The 19,762-nt window shown below is 49.4% G+C and overlaps 1 protein-coding gene across 3 annotated transcripts in view; it reads left to right on the top strand.

The window, feature by feature from the left end:
• Window positions 1-19,762, top strand: part of LOC138530023 (immunity-related GTPase family Q protein-like) — a 187,415-nt gene that overhangs the window by 53,762 nt on the left and 113,891 nt on the right. For all 3 annotated transcript variants that reach the window (XM_069640878.1, XM_069640879.1, XM_069640877.1), the window contains exon 2: window positions 10,360-11,000. In XM_069640878.1, the coding sequence (XP_069496979.1) occupies window positions 10,393-11,000 (608 nt within the window). In that variant the 5' untranslated portion in view covers window positions 10,360-10,392. The remainder of the gene's footprint in view (window positions 1-10,359; window positions 11,001-19,762) is intronic.

Genomic DNA, 19,762 nt, shown 5'->3' with positions numbered 1-19,762 from the left:
TAGCCTTAAACATACCGCCGGTTTATATCTTTATTATTATAACTCCGGTTGGGATTTTTTGCCAAAACTTGATACTAAAATGGCGTTGGCGTTCGCCTCTGTAACTCTGACCCAAAGTGGAGCCCTTTGTCCCACTTTTGGCGGGCTTCTCCACAGAAGCCCTCCAAAGTGGTGCCACTCTGTCTGGGGTACTTAGGAGGGGTGGAGGGGGATTTAGGCACCCTGGACTGAGTTACCTAGGTAACTCAAGTCGCACTCCGTCCTGATTGGCCCAAGTGGTGAGCCGGCCGGCTCACCACTTAGCATGGTTGAGTGACAGCTAGGCTGGGTGAATGGGGGTTTGCTGCATAAAAGCAGGGCTTTGGGGACTGGAACTTCAGAAGTCGCCACAGGACCTAAGAATCCAACGAGGGACGAGCTGAGCTGATCTGCTACGACGACACCGCCGGTGGAGCCCTGCTGAACCATCTCACCACTTTTCCCGACGACCGAGGAGAACTCTTAACGGAGTGGCTCCTTCCCTTGACTGGTGGGGACAACCAGTTTTCACCTTCTTTCCGTTCTTCGAGGTATCCCGTGGCCGCCTTGCCAGTGCCAAGCACCCCGGCAACCGGAACCCCACCACTTTTACCCCAACCGCGAAAGTCGGTACAACCCTTTAACCGGAGGACTCCGCGGCTGGTTTCTTCCCGGGCAGTGCAACGACCTTCTTCTTCTGCTCTTCAGCGAGATCTTCTTCTCCCCTGACCGACGTCGAGCCTTGCTGCCACTGCCCGGAACAACTGCCCCCGCTGGAGGATCCTTTCCGTTAAGGTACCGTGTTCCGCCTGGCTTCCCTTGCCACCGACTGTACGAGGTAGTTTTAGCCCTCGGCTTTCGATCCTGGGATTGCCTGGGACACTTTGGCTAAACTTTCTAAACCTCTCTAACTCTTTTCCGAACTCTTTTGCAAGACTCTGAATCCCTACCAACTGTGTGATCTTGGGCACGTTTTCGCTCTGTCTGCTCTAAGAGTGGGCCCTGCTTAGTGACTCTTGCTCACCTGTGACTTTGTGCTTCTTTGAGCTTACCAAAAGTGTTCTTGACCTTAGAGTGGTGTGTTTATCCTAATTCTGCTCTTTTTCCCTCCCTTCTTTAACCTACTAGAGTGTCATCTAACGTTAAGCGCTCACCTCTGTTTTAATTATGTGGTGTTAACCTAGAGTTGTCTAGATAGGAATAAGGATTGGGACTGCTTTCCATATAACTGTGTTTGGAGTGTTTTATTATATTTTGCTAGAGTGTTTTCAATTTGTGGGTTCTTAAAAATAAATAACTATATACTTTTGAAACCAAGCTCTGGTCAGTGTTTGCTTGTGCTATTGTGCCTGAGTACATATTGTGTATACTTTGCATACTGCCTAACTCTTCTTGAGGGAAGTCTGACTGCTCAGCCACAGCTACCAGGTAAATCTGGGTGGTGCAGACTGCTACCAAGTGGGTTTACTGCTATACCTGTAGTCTTAAATCTTTTGCAGTGTTCCCCAAGGGAACTGCACAGGTTTCTGCCTAACACTGGTGTACAGCGGTGGGATTTGTATTGAGTATACATTTTATTGTGCTCTAGATACCTTAGTGCAACTAACCACAAAGCTTAGCACTGTAAAAGTAATCCTCTAACATGTCAGTTATAGAAAGCTATAGTCAAGAGTCCCTTGCAGCCAAAACTGCTGATTGTTTAAGAGTGCTCTGTAAACATAAGGATCTCCTGACTAAGGGCAAGAAAATGGAGCTGATTGAAAGATTGTTAGCTAACCAAAGTCTGGGTGATGGTTCAGAGGAACCTACCACTCCAGCAACTGTAGATGACAGTATTGAAATTAACATGGAGCAAAATGTTGATGATTCTGAGGAAGAGTCAGAAGAGGAGGGTGAGGCTGTTGTGACTGTCCCCCCTAGGCCTCTGCCTGCTCTACCTGCTGTACCTACTGGACCTTTACCAGGTCCCACATTTAGTCCTCAGTACTTTGAACTGGAGAAAATGAAACTAGAATTGGAGTATAAGAAACTTAATGCTCAAACTGACAAAGAACTAAGGCTAAGGGAAATGGAGCTCAAGTATGACTTAGAAATGAAGAAATTATCTGTTGAAAATGCTTCTCTCTCTGGCTCATCTAGAAGTTCCAGTCCTAAAAGACCCCGGATGCCTAAAGAATTGGTTGGTATGTATGAGCCTAAGTTGGATGTGTTGGATTGGTTGTCTCTGTTTGAATATAATCATGGGCTCCAGAACATCACAGGAAATGACTTACTCACCTGGTTGTTCTCTAGGCTTCCCCCTGTTGCAACTGATGGGGGAGGAGGATAAGAAGGACTATGAATGTGTGAAGCTAGCTTTGATAGCTAGATTTGGGAAGACCCCTTCCCAGTATCTTAAGAGGTTTAGGAGCCTCAAAAAGCATGATGGTACCCCTTGGGCTACCTGGGTGAGTGAAGGGTTGAAAAACTTAGAGGGATGGATTAAGGGTTACAAGGTGAACACTTATGAAGGTATGAAGAATTTGTTTATGTTGGAGACTATTTATGATGCCTGCTCTCCTGAGCTCAGACAACACTTGGCTGATTCCAAGGAATTAGATTCCCGGAAGCTAGCTAAGGCTGCTGACTTGTGGGTTGCCAACAGGGCCACTCACAAGGACTCTGGGGTAACTCAGAAGAGGGATGGGGAGAAACAGCCTAAAAAGGACTCCAAAGAGAATTCTAATACTACAAATTCCAAAGAGGGCCCCAAACAAAACTATAAGGGTAAGCCACCAGGGAAACCGAATCAGGCTAGTGTACCTTCTGGTCCCAGACCAGAAGGAGGTCAGAACAAGCCTCCATTCCAGCGAGCCTTTGGCTCATGCTTTGTTTGTAAGGCTACTGACCATGTGAAAGGAGATCCCAGATGTAAGGGTAAACCTTCAGGGGTCCAGCTTGCCTCCTTAGCCTTCGCTCCAGAAGAGGAAGTACATATGGCAAGTGGAAACTTTCTATTACTAGCTGATGAACCCACTGGAGTCTCAGCTAGTGTTTCTTTAGTCTCTCTGGGGTTGTGGGAACAACAGAATTTAGATGTCTATAACTCTATCCCAGATAATACTAAAGAGTATTATAAGGACAGTGTCCAGGTGAATGGTCAGGAGACTCCTGCCATTAGGGACACTGGAGCCAGCATAACTGTGGTGGATAAATCATTTTTCAAGGCAGAGGATGTTGCTAAGGCACCCAAATGCCTCACCAAGTTAGCTGGTGGGCCTGTGCAGATGTGTCCCCAGTTACCAGTTCTCATCCAATGTAATGATATGGCTGTAAAAATACCTGTCAGTGTACAATGTGAAGTGCCAGGTAGGGTTCTGTTGGGTAATGACCTCAAGGCTCTTGGAGTTGTGTCACATACCCCCAGACCACCTAGCAGAAGGTTACAGGAGCTCACAAAACCTGCAAGAGAGAAAACCCTGCGAGGGTTATCTCAGGAGATGATGACAGAAATCACTCCTCTCCCACTGGAGCAACTTACTGCAGTAACTACCAGATCAGGAGCAAAGGGGCAACCCAAGACTCCTAGGAAAAAGCCAGCAGCAAGCACTCCCGTGCTTCCAACAAGGACTTCCCCTAGGTTGTCCAAAGTTACACCTGTAACTCCACCTCCAGCTGAGGCTGAGAGGGAGGTACAACCCTGTGTGGTTGAGCTAGACTCTGAGGAAGAGCTAGAAGGAGGCCCAAACCTTATTGGAGATTTGGACCCTGAGGACCATCCTGAGCTGCAGTCTTTACTGGCAGAAGGTGGGCCTAGCAGGGCAGCTTTTCGTAAGGGGCAAAGAGAATGTCCAACTCTGGAAGGTCTCCGCCACCAGGCAGCTTCTCAGGCTGATGGGCAAGAGCCTGGGAAGTATAGGTTACACTGGGAAGATGGCCTCTTCTACAGTGAACCAACTGAGTCTGAACCTGGAGACTACAAACGCCTTGTAGTCCCACAAGAGAACAGACAACAGTTCTTACAACTAGCCCATGAGATACCTTTGGCTGGTCACTTGAGTTTCAAGAAGACCAAGGAAAGGCTCTCTCTCTACTTTTATTGGCCAAAGATGGGGGCTGAAGTAGACAGATATTGTAAGAGCTGCCACACCTGCCAGACTTCTGGTAAAGTTGGTTCCAAGAATGTGGCACCTTTAGTGCCTCTCCCAGTTGTGGGAGTCCCATTTGAGAGGGTAGGGATTGACATTGTTGGTCCCCTTGATCCCCCAACCTCCTCAGGCAACAGGTTTATCCTTGTTGTAGTAGACCATGCTACTAGGTACCCTGAGGCAATTCCTATGAGGACTGTTACAGCTCCGGCTGTGGCTAAGGCCCTCCTTGGTATTTTTACCAGGGTTGGGTTTCCTAAGGAGGTAATCTCTGACAGGGGGTCAAACTTTATGTCCCACTACATGAAAGCCATGTGGAAAACCTGTGGAGTTACCTACAAGTTCTCAACCGCATACCACCCTCAGACAAACGGGTTGGTTGAAAGGTTTAACAGAACCATGAAGAGCATGATAGGTGCTTTAGAAGAACCCCTTAAGAAAAAGTGGGACCTTCTACTGCCACGCCTTCTCTTTGCTTATAGAGAAGTCCCTCAGGAGGGAGTAGGTTATTCTCCCTTTGAGCTTCTCTATGGCCATCCAGTCAGAGGTCCATTGGCCCTGATTAAGGAGGGATTGGAAGGTGCTCCTCCCCTCAAGCCAGTCAGAGTGACTGACTATGTGATAGGTCTCCGGAGGAGAATGTCACACATGATGGCAGAAGCAAGTGACAACTTGAAAGCTGGTCAAGCTCTGGTCAAACATTGGCACGACCAGAAGGCTAACATGGTTGAGTTTACTCAAGACCAGCTAGTTCTAGTTATGCTCCCAACAAGGCAGAGGGCCTTGCAAGACAAATGTATGGGACCCTTCAAGATTGTGGGAAAACTTGGAGAGGTCAACTATCTGGTGGATCTGGGCAGACCCAGGGAAGCTCCTAGAGTCTTCCACACCAACCGACTAAAAGCATACATCTCCAGACCTGATGTAGGAGCCTTGCTTCTAGCTTCAGCTGCAGAGGAAGAAGAGAGTGAATCTCTCCCTGATCTCCTCAGAGGTGTGCCTTTAGATGAAAAAGTTGAAGGAGTCAATCTCTCTTCAGACCTGACACCTGAGCAACAAGAGGAGTGCAAATCTATGTTAAATCAGTTTGCCTCCCTGTTCTCACTGTCACCAGGCTTGACCCCTTGGGGCCAGCATGAGATACTCACTGGTGACTGTCTGCCAGTCAAAAGCAGAGGATACAGAATGTCAGAACATATCAGAACCCACATCAAAGGAGAGGTCAAGAAGATGCTTGATCTCGGGGTAATAGAGCCCTCTACTAGTCCATGGTCTAGCCCAGTTGTGTTAGTACCCAAGGCAGGATCCAAAGACTTGAGATTCTGTGTGGACTATAGAGCTCTAAATGCAGTCACCAAGACTGATGCCCACCCTTTGCCCAGGACAGATGAGTTGGTGGATAAACTTGGTGCAGCCAAGTACCTCAGCACATTTGACCTGACGTCAGGCTATTGGCAAATAGCCCTGACAGACCATGCCAAGGAGAAAACTGCATTTTCAACCCCAGTTGGCTTGTACCAGTTTAAGGTCATGCCTTTTGGACTAAAAAATGCACCTGCCACATTCCAAAGGATGGTGAACCAAGTTCTAGCTGGGATGGAAGATTTCTGCATGGCATACTTGGATGACATTGCAGTCTTCAGCCACTCCTGGGAGGAGCATGTGAACCACCTAGGACATGTGTTGCAGGCCCTTGAACAGGCCCATTTGACAATCAAAGCCAGTAAGTGCCAGATTGGTCAAAGTAAGGTGGTCTACCTTGGACATGAGGTAGGAGGTGGAGAAATAAGGCCTTTGCTCAGCAAGATTGAAGCTGTGCAAAATTGGACAACACCAACTACTCAAACCCAAGTGAGAGCTTTCCTAGGCCTCACTGGGTATTACAGGAATTTCATTGAGAACTATGGGACCATAGCTTCTCCACTGAATGTAATCTCCTCTCCCAAATTCCCTAAAAAGTTAAAATGGAATGAGGAGTGCAATCAGGCCTTTGAAAAACTGAAGAGAGCTCTTTGCCAAGCTCCAGTGTTAAGAGCTCCTGACTACCACCAAACTTTCATTGTACAAACTGATGCTTCCAATGTAGGTATAGGTGCAGTTCTAAGCCAACTGGATGAGAAGGGTAGGGAGCACCCCATTTGCTTCATCAGTAGGAAACTGAAGGATCCTGAGACAAGGTGGGCAACTATCGAAAGAGAATGCTTTGCTATTGTGTGGGCACTGAAGAAGTTTAGGCCATACTTGTATGGTTCTACTTTTGTTATTCAGACTGACCACCAACCCTTGAGATGGTTAATGCAAATGAAAGGGGAAAATCCAAAACTATTGAGATGGTCAATCTGCCTGCAAGGGTTTGATTTCACCATTGAGCACAGGTCAGGGTGTCGCCATCAAAATGCTGATGGACTCTCTAGGATGTATATCATCGACTAGAGGTATGAGGTTCATCCAGGAGTGGATTAAATCCTCCTGTCCCTTAGTCTGGGGGGGGCGAGTGTTAGGGAGAATTCTCTGTTTAGGCTGAATTTCCCTACCTAGTGAGTCCCCCAGCAGCTTTGCTGGATTTCTGGGGTTTATTTTTTTCTCCTGCCAAGAGTGAGACTCTTTTACCCTCACTCTTGGGCATGTTGAAGTGTGTTTTCTTGGTTAAACCTTGTGTTGAATGGGCTATGGGGTCTTTTACTCCATAGGGCCTCATGTATTTTTTGGATATGGGTTACACAGCACCCTCTGTGCCGTACCCCAGGGGTGTCCTAGGGACTCCCCAACATAGACTCCATACCCTGGGACTGACTACTGTCTCCCAGGGCATGTAAAGTCACCAAAGACTTTACTAGTCTTAAATCCTGAATAGAACCAGTACAAACCATCATATTGTGGACGTACTGGCTGGGGCAATTCGATTGCCCCGGGGTCTGTTAGTCGAGGGGGCACGTCTCCGTCCTCCCTGATCGAGTTTTGGCTGGTGGCAGTGGAAACTACTTTTTATATTCGACCGCAAATATTTTCCTATGGGATTTCCCATTGTTTTAGGCTAACACATTTAATTATTTATTTACGGTAGCCTTAAACATACCGCCGGTTTATATCTTTATTATTATAACTCCGGTTGGGATTTTTTGCCAAAACTTGATACTAAAATGGCGTTGGCGTTCGCCTCTGTAACTCTGACCCAAAGTGGAGCCCTTTGTCCCACTTTTGGCGGGCTTCTCCACAGAAGCCCTCCAAAGTGGTGCCACTCTGTCTGGGGTACTTAGGAGGGGTGGAGGGGGATTTAGGCACCCTGGACTGAGTTACCTAGGTAACTCAAGTCGCACTCCGTCCTGATTGGCCCAAGTGGTGAGCCGGCCGGCTCACCACTTAGCATGGTTGAGTGACAGCTAGGCTGGGTGAATGGGGGTTTGCTGCATAAAAGCAGGGCTTTGGGGACTGGAACTTCAGAAGTCGCCACAGGACCTAAGAATCCAACGAGGGATGAGCTGAGCTGATCTGCTACGACGACACCGCCGGTGGAGCCCTGCTGAACCATCTCACCACTTTTCCCGACGACCGAGGAGAACTCTTAACGGAGTGGCTCCTTCCCTTGACTGGTGGGGACAACCAGTTTTCACCTTCTTTCCGTTCTTCGAGGTATCCCGTGGCCGCCTTGCCAGTGCCAAGCACCCCGGCAACCGGAACCCCACCACTTTTACCCCAACCGCGAAAGTCGGTACAACCCTTTAACCGGAGGACTCCGCGGCTGGTTTCTTCCCGGGCAGTGCAACGACCTTCTTCTTCTGCTCTTCAGCGAGATCTTCTTCTCCCCTGACCGACGTCGAGCCTTGCTGCCACTGCCCGGAACAACTGCCCCCGCTGGAGGATCCTTTCCGTTAAGGTACCGTGTTCCGCCTGGCTTCCCTTGCCACCGACTGTACGAGGTAGTTTTAGCCCTCGGCTTTCGATCCTGGGATTGCCTGGGACACTTTGGCTAAACTTTCTGAGCCTCTCTAACTCTTTTCCGAACTCTTTTGCAAGACTCTGAATCCCTACCAACTGTGTGATCTTGGGCACGTTTTCGCTCTGTCTGCTCTAAGAGTGGGCCCTGCTTAGTGACTCTTGCTCACCTGTGACTTTGTGCTTCTTTGAGCTTACCAAAAGTGTTCTTGACCTTAGAGTGGTGTGTTTATCCTAATTCTGCTCTTTTTCCCTCCCTTCTTTAACCTACTAGAGTGTCATCTAACGTTAAGCGCTCACCTCTGTTTTAATTATGTGGTGTTAACCTAGAGTTGTCTAGATAGGAATAAGGATTGGGACTGCTTTCCATATAACTGTGTTTGGAGTGTTTTATTATATTTTGCTAGAGTGTTTTCAATTTGTGGGTTCTTAAAAATAAATAACTATATACTTTTGAAACCAAGCTCTGGTCAGTGTTTGCTTGTGCTATTGTGCCTGAGTACATATTGTGTATACTTTGCATACTGCCTAACTCTTCTTGAGGGAAGTCTGACTGCTCAGCCACAGCTACCAGGTAAATCTGGGTGGTGCAGACTGCTACCAAGTGGGTTTACTGCTATACCTGTAGTCTTAAATCTTTTGCAGTGTTCCCCAAGGGAACTGCACAGGTTTCTGCCTAACACTATCCTATGCTCTGCCTTCTGTCTGTGGGAGTGTGAGTTCAAACCATAGACTTGCTTCTCAACCACCCCACTCCCGTCGCCTCATCCGGGCTGGCACCACCACAGTGGGCCAGGACTCTGGGCTTTGTTGCCATCTTTCCAAGCTCCTGTGCCCTTCCTGCCCACATGGGCCGGGGGCGCAACTGTGCTGATCTCCTCACTGGCCCATTGTTGCTGGTGCTCTTCTCATGGCATATATGCTACACAATCACTTTCTCCATGGAAGGAAGTGCTCTGTAGAGGTTGGAGGGCCCGTCCAGAAGTCAGCACTGCTTCCTCGCTCTTCCTTTCTTCGTTCTCTTCCCATACCCAAACATTTACTTTCAATAATTCCCTAGCATAGGTCCACTGTCCTCCACCACCACAGGGGCGGTCAGTTTATGGTCACTGTGCTGGGAGTACCATGAAGTCCTCGCTCAGTTCAGCTGAAACCATTACTGGAGTGTTACAAGGTCCTTGAGGGCAAATAAGAAAAGGCAACTTCATTCATAACAGATATGGAAAACAAATGTGGTCTAAATATAAGGTGTGCATTCTCCATTGCAGTGATGTTTGCAGATTCCTTTTCACAGATATTACCTTGTAACCCACACCTCCCCATAATAAGGGGTTCATTTGTTTCAGTGGGTTACACAACCTTCGTTTGATTCACCTGGAAGAGTGGGTCAAAAAGGTCCCCAGCTAAATACAATGATTCCACATGGTGGAGGTTAGTTTGCACAAAAAGCTAGCATCAGGGAAGATGCAGCCAACTGTGGACATTATGTGGCACCCTCGTTTTAGGAGAGTTTAAGGCTCTTAAAGCGGAGTATGGAAAAGTACAGTACCAGTCTCCCAGAGCGGCTTTGGCTTAAGCCTGCCTGGGAGTAAATTAGAGGTAAATAAAACATAGAATCCAGCAGAAGGTACGGGGGTCCACCACATCAGGTAAAAAGAGGAATTTCACATAATGTTTGAGCTCTAAGCTGCTTTAGTGATGTTAATGTGGTGGGCGTGGTGCAAGTAGGGATAAAGGTGATGTGTGTGCAGACGTTCTAAGTGCAATGTAAGGGTGCTAGTGCATTGGCAGATGAGTCGGTTAGTTGAGAAAAGAGAGGAGGTTTGGGCTTCCTTAGGACTAGACTCATCTGCTTCTGTTAAGACCTGAGAGTGGATGTGTTGTTGTGTAATCCATCGACATAGGGCGTGTTTACTATTCTGTTTCTGTTTTTTGATTGTGGGGTGGTGTCAGAGTGGTGTGTTGGAATCGTATGACTGATGCAAATGAGTTGGGGAAATTTGATCTGATATAAGGCGAAGTAGATTGGAAATGCCAAGGACTGTCACCTCTGGGTGTTCCCTCCACTTACAAATTGGGGCTTAGAAATGGATATGCTGAGGAATCTGTGAATGGTGGCTGGGGGAATGGATATCTTGGTCAGATCGCATCACTCTCCAAATTATCCACAAACCTTGCCTGCTTTTAGAACCACATTAGAGTGCTAGTAACTATGTTGAATGGCAATGATTGAAGTTCTGGTAGGTTACTGACTGATACTTTTTTGTTTTTTATGTTCCAGGTGGGTGAAAAGTGAAACATCTCTGCCACGGCCATGCAGAACCTGGAAGGGCCCTCTTGTATTGGGGCAGGAGATGCAGAGGATCAGAGCATATTAAAGATGGCAATCCTAGGTTTACGTGGATCTGGATATGAGGAGCTAATCCACTTGTTAAGAAGCATGCCTTCTAGCGATCTAAGTCAACCTGCATCCAAAGGAGCAGCTCAAGGGGACTCTACTTACCTGTCCCCATTCCAGCTCCAGTTCACACTGCTGCCTGAGGTACCAGAAGCAGAGTCTGAACTGGCAATTTACACACAGAGACTTCCCTTCAGAGAACATCACATTTTCATCCTGACTTTCAGAACAGGCTTGCCACCTGAATATGTCCGCCTCATTTCATGCATCGAAGAAGCGTCTAGGTGTGTGCTGCTGGTACGCACAGGTGTAGAACAGGACCTGATTCTGGCTAAGAATGAGACTGGTGCTCTGTTCGGGGAAGAGACACTGGTGGAAGAGATCCGAAGAGCTTGCACAGAGTCATTCGTGGTTCAGGGTGTGCCCTCGCTCCAAGCCTTTCTGGTTTCTCTTTCTGACCCATCCAAGTTTGACTTTCCTGACATGTGTACTTTTCTGAGGAATGGAACCTTGCTGCATCACAGGTAATCTTATCCAACCCTTAAAACAAAATACTTTAGTCCACAATGCTAGCTTTGTATCCTACTGCACTGTCTGCATACGATATCTAATGCTTTAAAGACATTCAAGGGTGGATTGAGGTTTTGTGACTTCAATTTAATACCAGTAAGACCTCTCAGGATAAAATTAATTAAATTATTGTGCCTTTACCTACAAATAACCCCAAAACTAGCTCTGGGAAGCGGCTCATCCGAATGGATCGAAATTTAACTATGGCCACGGGTAATATCTATTTCTAACCTCGCACAAAAGCAAAAAAATCCTTGCCTTCTCCATACCCCTAGTGATTGGAGCATGCAAAGGGCCAATCGTAGGCTCTGTAATTAGACCATGAACATTGTTTTACACTTGATTCTGGAACCTTTTTTGAACAACATCAAAGGGTACAAAACCGGTAGGTCCGAGGATATGTGATGCCACGTCACATGACCTTAAAATGCTTCACTGGTCCCTAGTTGCACTTGAATTCATTGTTAAAGCTGCTTGATAATACCATATGACCATCAGCAGGCAGCCTTTTGGGAAATTGATTAATTTAATTTTACATGTTCCCTCATACTTTTGCTGGAATCCACCAACCCATTGGTTTTACTCAAAGCAAATGTAAATTAGATGCACAAAGAATGAATTGATTTTTTGACTTGGCTCCCAATCTTTAGAATGCTCAGTCCCTCGACATTGGCCCAGAATTCCTGTATGAAAGATGGAGAAAACTGGTCTGAACAACTATACCGGCCCTTTTTTAATCTCTGGTTAGTTAGGGGTGAAAACCAGCACTCTTTAAAACTGCATATTTACTCATGCATTCATGCTAGGAATTAAGATATGCGCCCCAAACTCATCCAAGTTCATTCTGAAGGATTAAGCACCTTTTCTTCCCACAACCAGAGCAGAGCTGCTCACTGCCTAAAATATGGCCTCTTACAAAATATTTAGGTCTTTGTTGGACAGCTTATTTAATCACTCTGCGTCAAGTTCATTTTGATAAATGCTTTATTGGAGGGAGAAGGGTGGCCTCCTTTTCTGCAGCCCTATTCACCTTTCCTGCCCAGAATGCGTCTCCTGTGATTTTTCTCATTCTAATGTTTTCAAGCCTCATTCTCTCATCAGGAAGGGGACTCCGGTGTGCATGGTCATCACCACCCCATGAGTACTGGGTGTCGGTAGGAACCAACAAATCCCTATTATCCAATGTTTCAACTTCAGTGGACAGGGGAAGGAATGGCCAGTGATATGGCATTGCTTAGTGTGCTATGTTTGGCACCAGTCCTGTCATTCGGGTACTAACCATGCGCACCTGAGTTGCATTCCTGAAGGATGTATGTGGCTCTAATGTTAGAAGGAGAAACGCATTGAAGGAAAAGCATCCTGGGCTGTGAAGGTGAATGGAACTGGGAATGCCCCTTATTCAACCCCCCCCCCCCACCCCACCCCCCAGTCAAGAATGCATGTTATATTGGAGTGCTGCACTCCTGCTGGACAACATCATGGTTATCTATATCTCATAAAGAAATCCAATATTACTAGCTACTCTTCTCCCCACCCCTCACTGAGGTTGAACCCTTTGGTAATGAGGAGTGATTTTCCTGGCGGCCTCAATTTAACTAGGGCAACCAGAATTCCCACCAGTGAGGATGGAGGTACTGACCATACACACTTGATCCGCTTTCTTGAGGAGAGTCTGTGGTTAGAACCTGTTGGCAGGAAAACATTGAAGGAGAAGCATAATGCTCTGTAAAGGTGACTATAGCTGTGAGTTGGAGTGCGCTTGTCACCTCTACGCCCCCCATGAATTGCAATTGTAATTAGCTATTTAGAACGCGCTTAATACCCAGAGGGTTCTAAGCACGGACCCGGGATCGAACCGGTATTGCTCCGCATCGTCTTGCTTCCAAGGCGACCACGTTGCCCCTGAGCTTTCCTCCCGAGACAAAATAAGTTTATTTTGATAAAGCCTGATAGACTCCCAAATGTAAGGTCTGCAGCAGTCTTTATTTTTCCCATGGCACCCTCCTGTCTTGCTTTAAAAGCCTTTATTTATTTTCTAACGACTGTAACTAAATTCAACTTACTGCAGCACTGTGACCTTCAGGAACCAATATTCTGATTTCAATATGCCCTATCCAAATGGCACCCCCCCTCAGTAGTCGCAATCTCCTCTATTAATTTCTCCCCAGATTTTACTGTGTTGCAAACATGTTGTAGTGATGCCATAGGAGGTTGCTTCCCCAATTTTATTTTTTTATTATTGGCTTTTTGTACAGTACCAAATATTAAAAATAAATTGATTCGGAGACCGCTAGGAGGCACGTACCGATATGGACGTGTGAAGACGCTGCTCCGCACACACCTGTTGGGCCTACTGAGGTCGTTTCTCCCCTGACGGAGGACTGGCTATCTGGTGCCCCTAGGAGCCCCAGTAGCACAGAGGGCACCCAAATTGGCATATCCCCCAATGGGCACCTGAGTTCCACGTAAGGAAGGCAGCCCAGCAGCAGCCACCGTGGAGCAGTGAAAGGACCCCGGCCCCCTGCACCAGTGGTGCGAAGGAATGAGACACCCCTTCCAAGCACGGGGGAACCAGGGGAACAAGGCGACCCGCGTGGACGGCACATAAACTGGTTTAACACCGGTCGGACAAAGCCCCCGTGGAGCCCAGACCACAGACCCCGACAGCGGAGGCTTCTGGGGAGAGCGGGGCCTTGTGACAGACCTCTGCCCGCAACGCAAGAAGGAACTGTAATATCGCTCGAGCACATGAAGCGGGTCCGTCACCCCTTCTTGAGCGGACATCCGTGGACAGAGAAGGCGCCAAGAGGCACCTCCCAGATGCACGAGGTGAGGAGTCCCTTAGAGGAGGGATAGAGGGTGAGCCCCCATGTGGCAACACAGCGGGGAGAAAGCGTGCCGCCGCCCAACATCGCTGCAGGCAGAGACTCTGAGAGGCGCCTGGAGGGCGAACAATAGACTGGTGAAAGGGATACCCGGGCCCGGGGGTGAAACCAGAACCCTCCCCTCTGGGGGGAAAAAATAAAGGGAAAACAAAAACGGAAAAAGAAGCCTGTACACTCGGTGCAGCACTTAGCGGTGGCCCGCCCTGAGAGCCACCCGAAGATACGCGACGCAGGCCCAAACAACACACACAGGCCCACAATGTTGTGGCGTAAGCCCCACACTGCACATGCCGACAAGAGGCTGCACACGAGGCAGGAGGCCAGCACTGAAGCCCGAGCCCTAAGGCCGAGCACACCCCACGCTGTGCAGCTGAGCAGTTCTGTGAGGGCAGGGCTAACGAGGAGAAAGCCCCAAGGCCACGTCGTGGACTGGGGGGAAGTTGGTGGCAGACACAGAGCAACGGCAGAGTTGGGCGGGCTGAGGGCAGCGGCACACTCCCCCACCCGGGAAGGAGATCCACAGCACGCCCAGGAGCACACTCTCCACCGGTGAAGGAGTTCTACAGCGCACCCCAGTTAAGGACTAGGGGCAAGGCACCGGTACTGGCCCACCTAGAAAGAACATACGGGGAGGCCCATTGGGGGGGCGAAGTAAGGAGGAATACACGGCACAACTGGGGCGGCACCGGCCCCTGGAACTCCCTCCCCTTCAACCCTCCCACCCCCACCCCTCTGCTGACCGGGAACTGGGTCCAATCTCCAGAGCCCACAGAGCTCCGGGACTGACAAGACACGAGTGAGCATTCTGGAAGTAGAAAGGGCCCCCGTCCTGTGCACCCTGTCGCCATTGCATCTACTTACCCGCTTGGGAGGCTGCACACTAGTGCCACAGTTAGACGGGAGGGAAATAACCCCCGGTGAAGGCACCTCATTCGAAGCAGACCGCAGTATAGCGCAAAAGGAGGCAAACCCAGGGGTGGAAGTCACCCACGCTTCAGACAGGAACCTGATAGGGGCCCCTGTACCCTCCTTGAGCCACAGACCTAAAAGGACACAGTCTCCAGAGACTTGGCCGTGACACACATCCCGTGCCTAGACAGGGTGAACAGAGGACCCCACCCTTCATACTGGCAGGCACCTGTTCCTGAACGACAGAGAGCTATACACCGTTGGGGCACCAGGGCACAACACTGGAGGAACCTCAGGGACACTATGACAAAAAAATGCCCTTACAGGGTTTCTGTCCCTCCAATGCTTTTGGAGGCCCCCAGGATCCCCTTCAGCCCTCCATGGGATGGCGTCTGGAGAAGACACCCCCGCCCCGGCCTTGACCAGGGACAACCTGAAGGAAATATTTCAGGAGATTAAAGCCTTAAGAACGGACATACAAGCCTCCATCTGCGACCTCAAGGGCGCGGTCGACAAACTCGAAGACAAAATGGAGGGGCTCGAGCACAATCAACTGCAAAAGGACGTATTGGACATGAAATATAAAGCGCATCTGGCGGACCTGGAAATGGAAGAGGAGGAAATCCTTTTGAAGCTAGACGACTTGGACAATAGAGAGGCGTAACAACCTACGGATTCTCGGAGTGAGTGAACAGAAAGGAGAGTCGGCATCAGAAGTGGGACGGAAAGTACATGGCCTGATAAACCAACTCTTCGCACTCGAAAGAGGCAAAGAGGTGCAGCTGGAAAGGGCGCATAGAGGCGGAAGAGGAGGGGGTGGGGGCCCGTGATCCATTGTGGTGTGTTTCCTTCAATACACAGAGAAAATGGAGGTCCTTGAAAAGGCGAAGTGTCTCAGGAACTTCCTCTATGAAGGGGACTCTATCAGAGTGTTCCAAGATCTCTCCAACTTGACTTTTGGCTGCCGCAGAGCCTGTCGTCCTCTCACGCAATGGCTTTCAGATAAGGACATTAGATACCGCTGGTCCCATACTTTTGCTTTGACTTTCGAACGAGGGGAAGTGGACTATCGAGTGACCAGTGGAAATGAGGACCTCCAGGTACTCCATGTCATTAGAAGTGAAGAGGAGGCCGGAGACATGGAGGGAGCAACAGCGGCACCCCTGGAACAGCAGCAGTGGCCCCTGGGCCTGCAGGCCACAAAGAAGAAAATGCAGGGCGGAAGGAAGTGTAAGAAACTGAATACCTCTCCCCGTGAAGAGAAGGAGGTAGAGAAGTGATAAAGGGGGAACCTGTGATCGATTGTTGCGGGGTAATCAAAAGGACATTACTCTCCTTGGAAGGAGGTGAGGAGTTATGGAGTACAACGGGGGAGCGGTGTCATCATCCTTAGTGGCACACCTTAGGGTGGGCATCTCTGAAAATGTAAATCTCATGGGGGGGGGGGTGGACGAGAGAAAGGGGGTGGACATGGTAATCGATGCATGGACAGGCACATCGGAAGCACAAAAGGGAGCTACAGTGCCGCGTGACAGTGAAGGGCCAAGAGGGGACACAATTGCTTTGAATGGTGCCCCAAATACTGAAGGCCCGGGTGGAGGTTCTCAAAATAGGCTCCCTGAATGTCAAGGGCCTCAATTCCCCCACAAAACTCTCTTTATTGGGGAAAGAACTGAGAAACTGCAACCTAGATGCACTCCTGGTACAAGAAACCCAAACGGTCCTGGGTGAGGAAAGGCGCATCCCGGGGGCCCACACTGGACAGGTATTCTGGGCCTCTGGACCAGTTAAAAAGGTAGGAGTGGGGATTATATTGAGCCGGCAGATGAGGCTCTCAGAACCAGTGGTCTGGGTTCGAACAGATAGGAGAGTCTTGGTGGTCTCAGGGTCCGTAGATGATACCAGAATAATACTGGCGTCCATCTACTGTCCAAACTCCGTCCAAATGCAGTTCCTCAGAGAAGCCATGAGGGAGATCATGGGTAGAGCAGAGGACCTCCTCATCATAGGGCGGGGGGACTTCAACATGGGGACGGATAGAGCAATAGATCACAGTGGCAGGCGCTTTCTCCGTTGGAGAGGGGTTTACACTCTCTATTCATCAGTCCATGGCTCCAGAACAAGGACAGATTACTTCTTTATGGAACAACACCACTTCAGTAGGGTAAGCTCCTGCATACACGTCCCAATCAGCTGGACTGACCACGATTTAGTAGAGCTGAAGGTGATCGTGTCAGGTTTGAAGCCCAAAGAATCACTCTGGCGATGTAACAACCTCCTCCTTAGAGATGCCGTCTTTGTGGAAGAGATGAGGGAGGCTATGAGGGAGTTTTTCATACTTAATGACACGGGGGAGGTCGAAAGGGCAATTGTTTGGGATGCCGCGAAAGCAACATGGGGGGGCCTACTTATTAGGGACGGGACTGAGAAGAAGAGGGTCAGGACCCTGCTATCCAGAAACCTCAGGGGAGAAATCCACCTCTTAGAAAAGGTAGAGGGTAAGCAGGCCGCGAGGAGTGAAGAAGACCTCAGGGTGGCCAGAGGTAAGCGCCTGCAGCTTAAGGACATAGAGATGGAAAGGGTACTCGCTAGCTTGCAATACCTGAAACAGAAAAAATATGAAAAGGGGGACAAAGCAGATGCCATGCTGACTGCAAGACTCGGAGGCCAGAGGGTGGAGAGGTGGGTGGATGGGATCCATGGAGAAGGGGGTCGGAGGGGCAGAGGCATTTGAAGGCAAGAGCGGTAGCAGGGGTATTTGCAGCATTTTATGAAAAATCTATGTGCTAGAGAGGGAGCTTTAGACGAAGAGGAGCTAGGAACATACCTCGCCAGGATACAACTCCCAAGATTTAAGCCCACGGAGAGCCTTGAACTCGACATCCAGGAGGATGTGTTAAGCGCAGTATCGGGCCTGAAACTGGTGAAGGCACCTGGGGAGGATGGATATACGGCAGGGTTCTATAAAACCTTTGCCGGTCCCCTAGCACGACACTTAACTGCACTATTCTCCGGTATTATGGCCACGGGGAGGGCTCCCCCATCCTTTGGGAAGGCACTAATCACAGTTATTCCGAAGGCGGACAAAGATCCCGTGGACTGTAAATCTTACCACCCCATTTCCCTCCTTAATGTAGACGCAAAACCCTTTACAAGGATTCTGGCCACAATAATGGAGGGCCTTATGCCAAGGCTCATCCACTCCGATCAAGTGGGGTTCATCCAAGGCAGGCAAGAGGCAGATACTTTGCGCAAGACACTCCACCTTATGAGAGCAGCAGCAGGAGAAGAGGGAAGCCCGGTACTGATGGCCATAGATGTGGAGAAGGCCTTTGACCGGGTGGACTTGGGCTTCCTGGAGGGGGTACGTAACCAATTCGGCTTTGGTGAGGGGTTCCAACTGGGCATCCGGGCCCTATACGAGGCCCCCTCAGCCAGGGTCACTGTCAACGCACGCCTATGCCGGACATTCCCACTACAGAGAGGTATGAGGCAGGGGTGCCCTCTGTCACCCTTGCTCTTCGCCCTGACCATGGAAATACCAGCCGAATACCTGAGGGGTGCCCCACGGGTGGAGGGCATGAAGGTGGGGGATAGAGAATTTAATCTAAGACTTTATGCGGATGATGTGCTGCTCCATCTGAGGCATCCCGCCCAGTCAATCGCGGGGGCCCTCGAGGAGTTCGGGAAGCACTCAGGGTTTAAGGTGAATACGGGCAAGGCAGTGATTTTTCCATTCACATTATACACGGCCAGAACCATTGAAGGACTAGAATCCCTGGGGCTGCAGGTCCATTTGGAGGGGCTATGATACCTGGGGATCAACATAGTATGCCCGGGCTAGGACCTGGGCCACGCCAACTACCCACCCTTGTTAGAAAAATTAGTCTCTGAAATGGAGGCCTGGGGGAAGGGACACCTGTCATGGATAGGGAGGCTTAATGCGATGAAGATGAACCTCCTCCCAAGGATCCTATACCTGTTCCAGATGCTCCCGATCAGTGCACCTGTGGAACACTTGAAAGAAGCTAAGCTACGCTTCACATGGTTCCTCTGGCGGGGCGGAAACCCAGGGTCGGTTATGAAACACTCATTCTGCCCAAGGAAAGGGGGGGGGGGTTCCAGACTTAATGACATACTACAGGGCAGCATAACTTAGAGCGATGGTCCACACCTGAGGGAAGATCCTGATAAATAGTTGGTCTTTCTGGAGAACCAACTCCTCCCCGCAACGATAGGAGAATGGCTCTGGGTCCCTAGGAATCGACTTCCGAGACACATTAGGGAACATCCGATCTTGGGGGTACACTGGGAGGTCATGTCCATGGTGACAAGGGGGGAGGAGATCACCACATGGCCCTCTCCGATGAGCCACATCTTGTCACCACCGGTCAGGGATGATATACCAGAAGTTGAGGGCTACCAATCTTGGTTTGTGTCGGGACTAGTGAGGGTATGCCAATTGGTCCAGAATGCGGAATTCATAAGTATACAAAAGCTTGAGGAAGCCTTGGGGATAGGAGGGTTGTCGGTTCTCTTGGAACTCAGGCTCAAGGGGATATTTATGTCCGACAAATGGAAGGAGAGTATCCAGAGGCATCGAACACTGGTAGAGAGGGTACTGGATCGATACGCAGACATCAAAGGCCTCTTTTCACGCCTGTATGGAGCACTGCTGGAACACAAGGCGGGGGCTATCAGGGGACTCGGATCACGATGGGAGAGCGACCTGGGTGTGGAGATGGGCTGTGGCAACAAATGTGTAGGTGTGCATTCAAGACCTCGATCTCATGCCAATACAAGTTACATGCCATAAAGCTCTTACACTGGTGGCAGTACGATCCAGTCCGTTTCTCCAAAATGTTTCCAACAGTGAAACCCCACTGCTGGCACGGGTGTGGGTCCAGTGCAGACTTTTGGCA

This window comes from Ambystoma mexicanum, chromosome 1q, assembly GCF_040938575.1.
Source record: "Ambystoma mexicanum isolate Mex_15411 chromosome 1q, UKY_AmexF1_1, whole genome shotgun sequence".
Lineage (NCBI taxonomy): Eukaryota > Metazoa > Chordata > Amphibia > Caudata > Ambystomatidae > Ambystoma > Ambystoma mexicanum.
The sequence above is the reverse complement of the archived record's forward strand: the minus strand, read 5'-3'. Positions and strand labels throughout refer to the sequence as shown.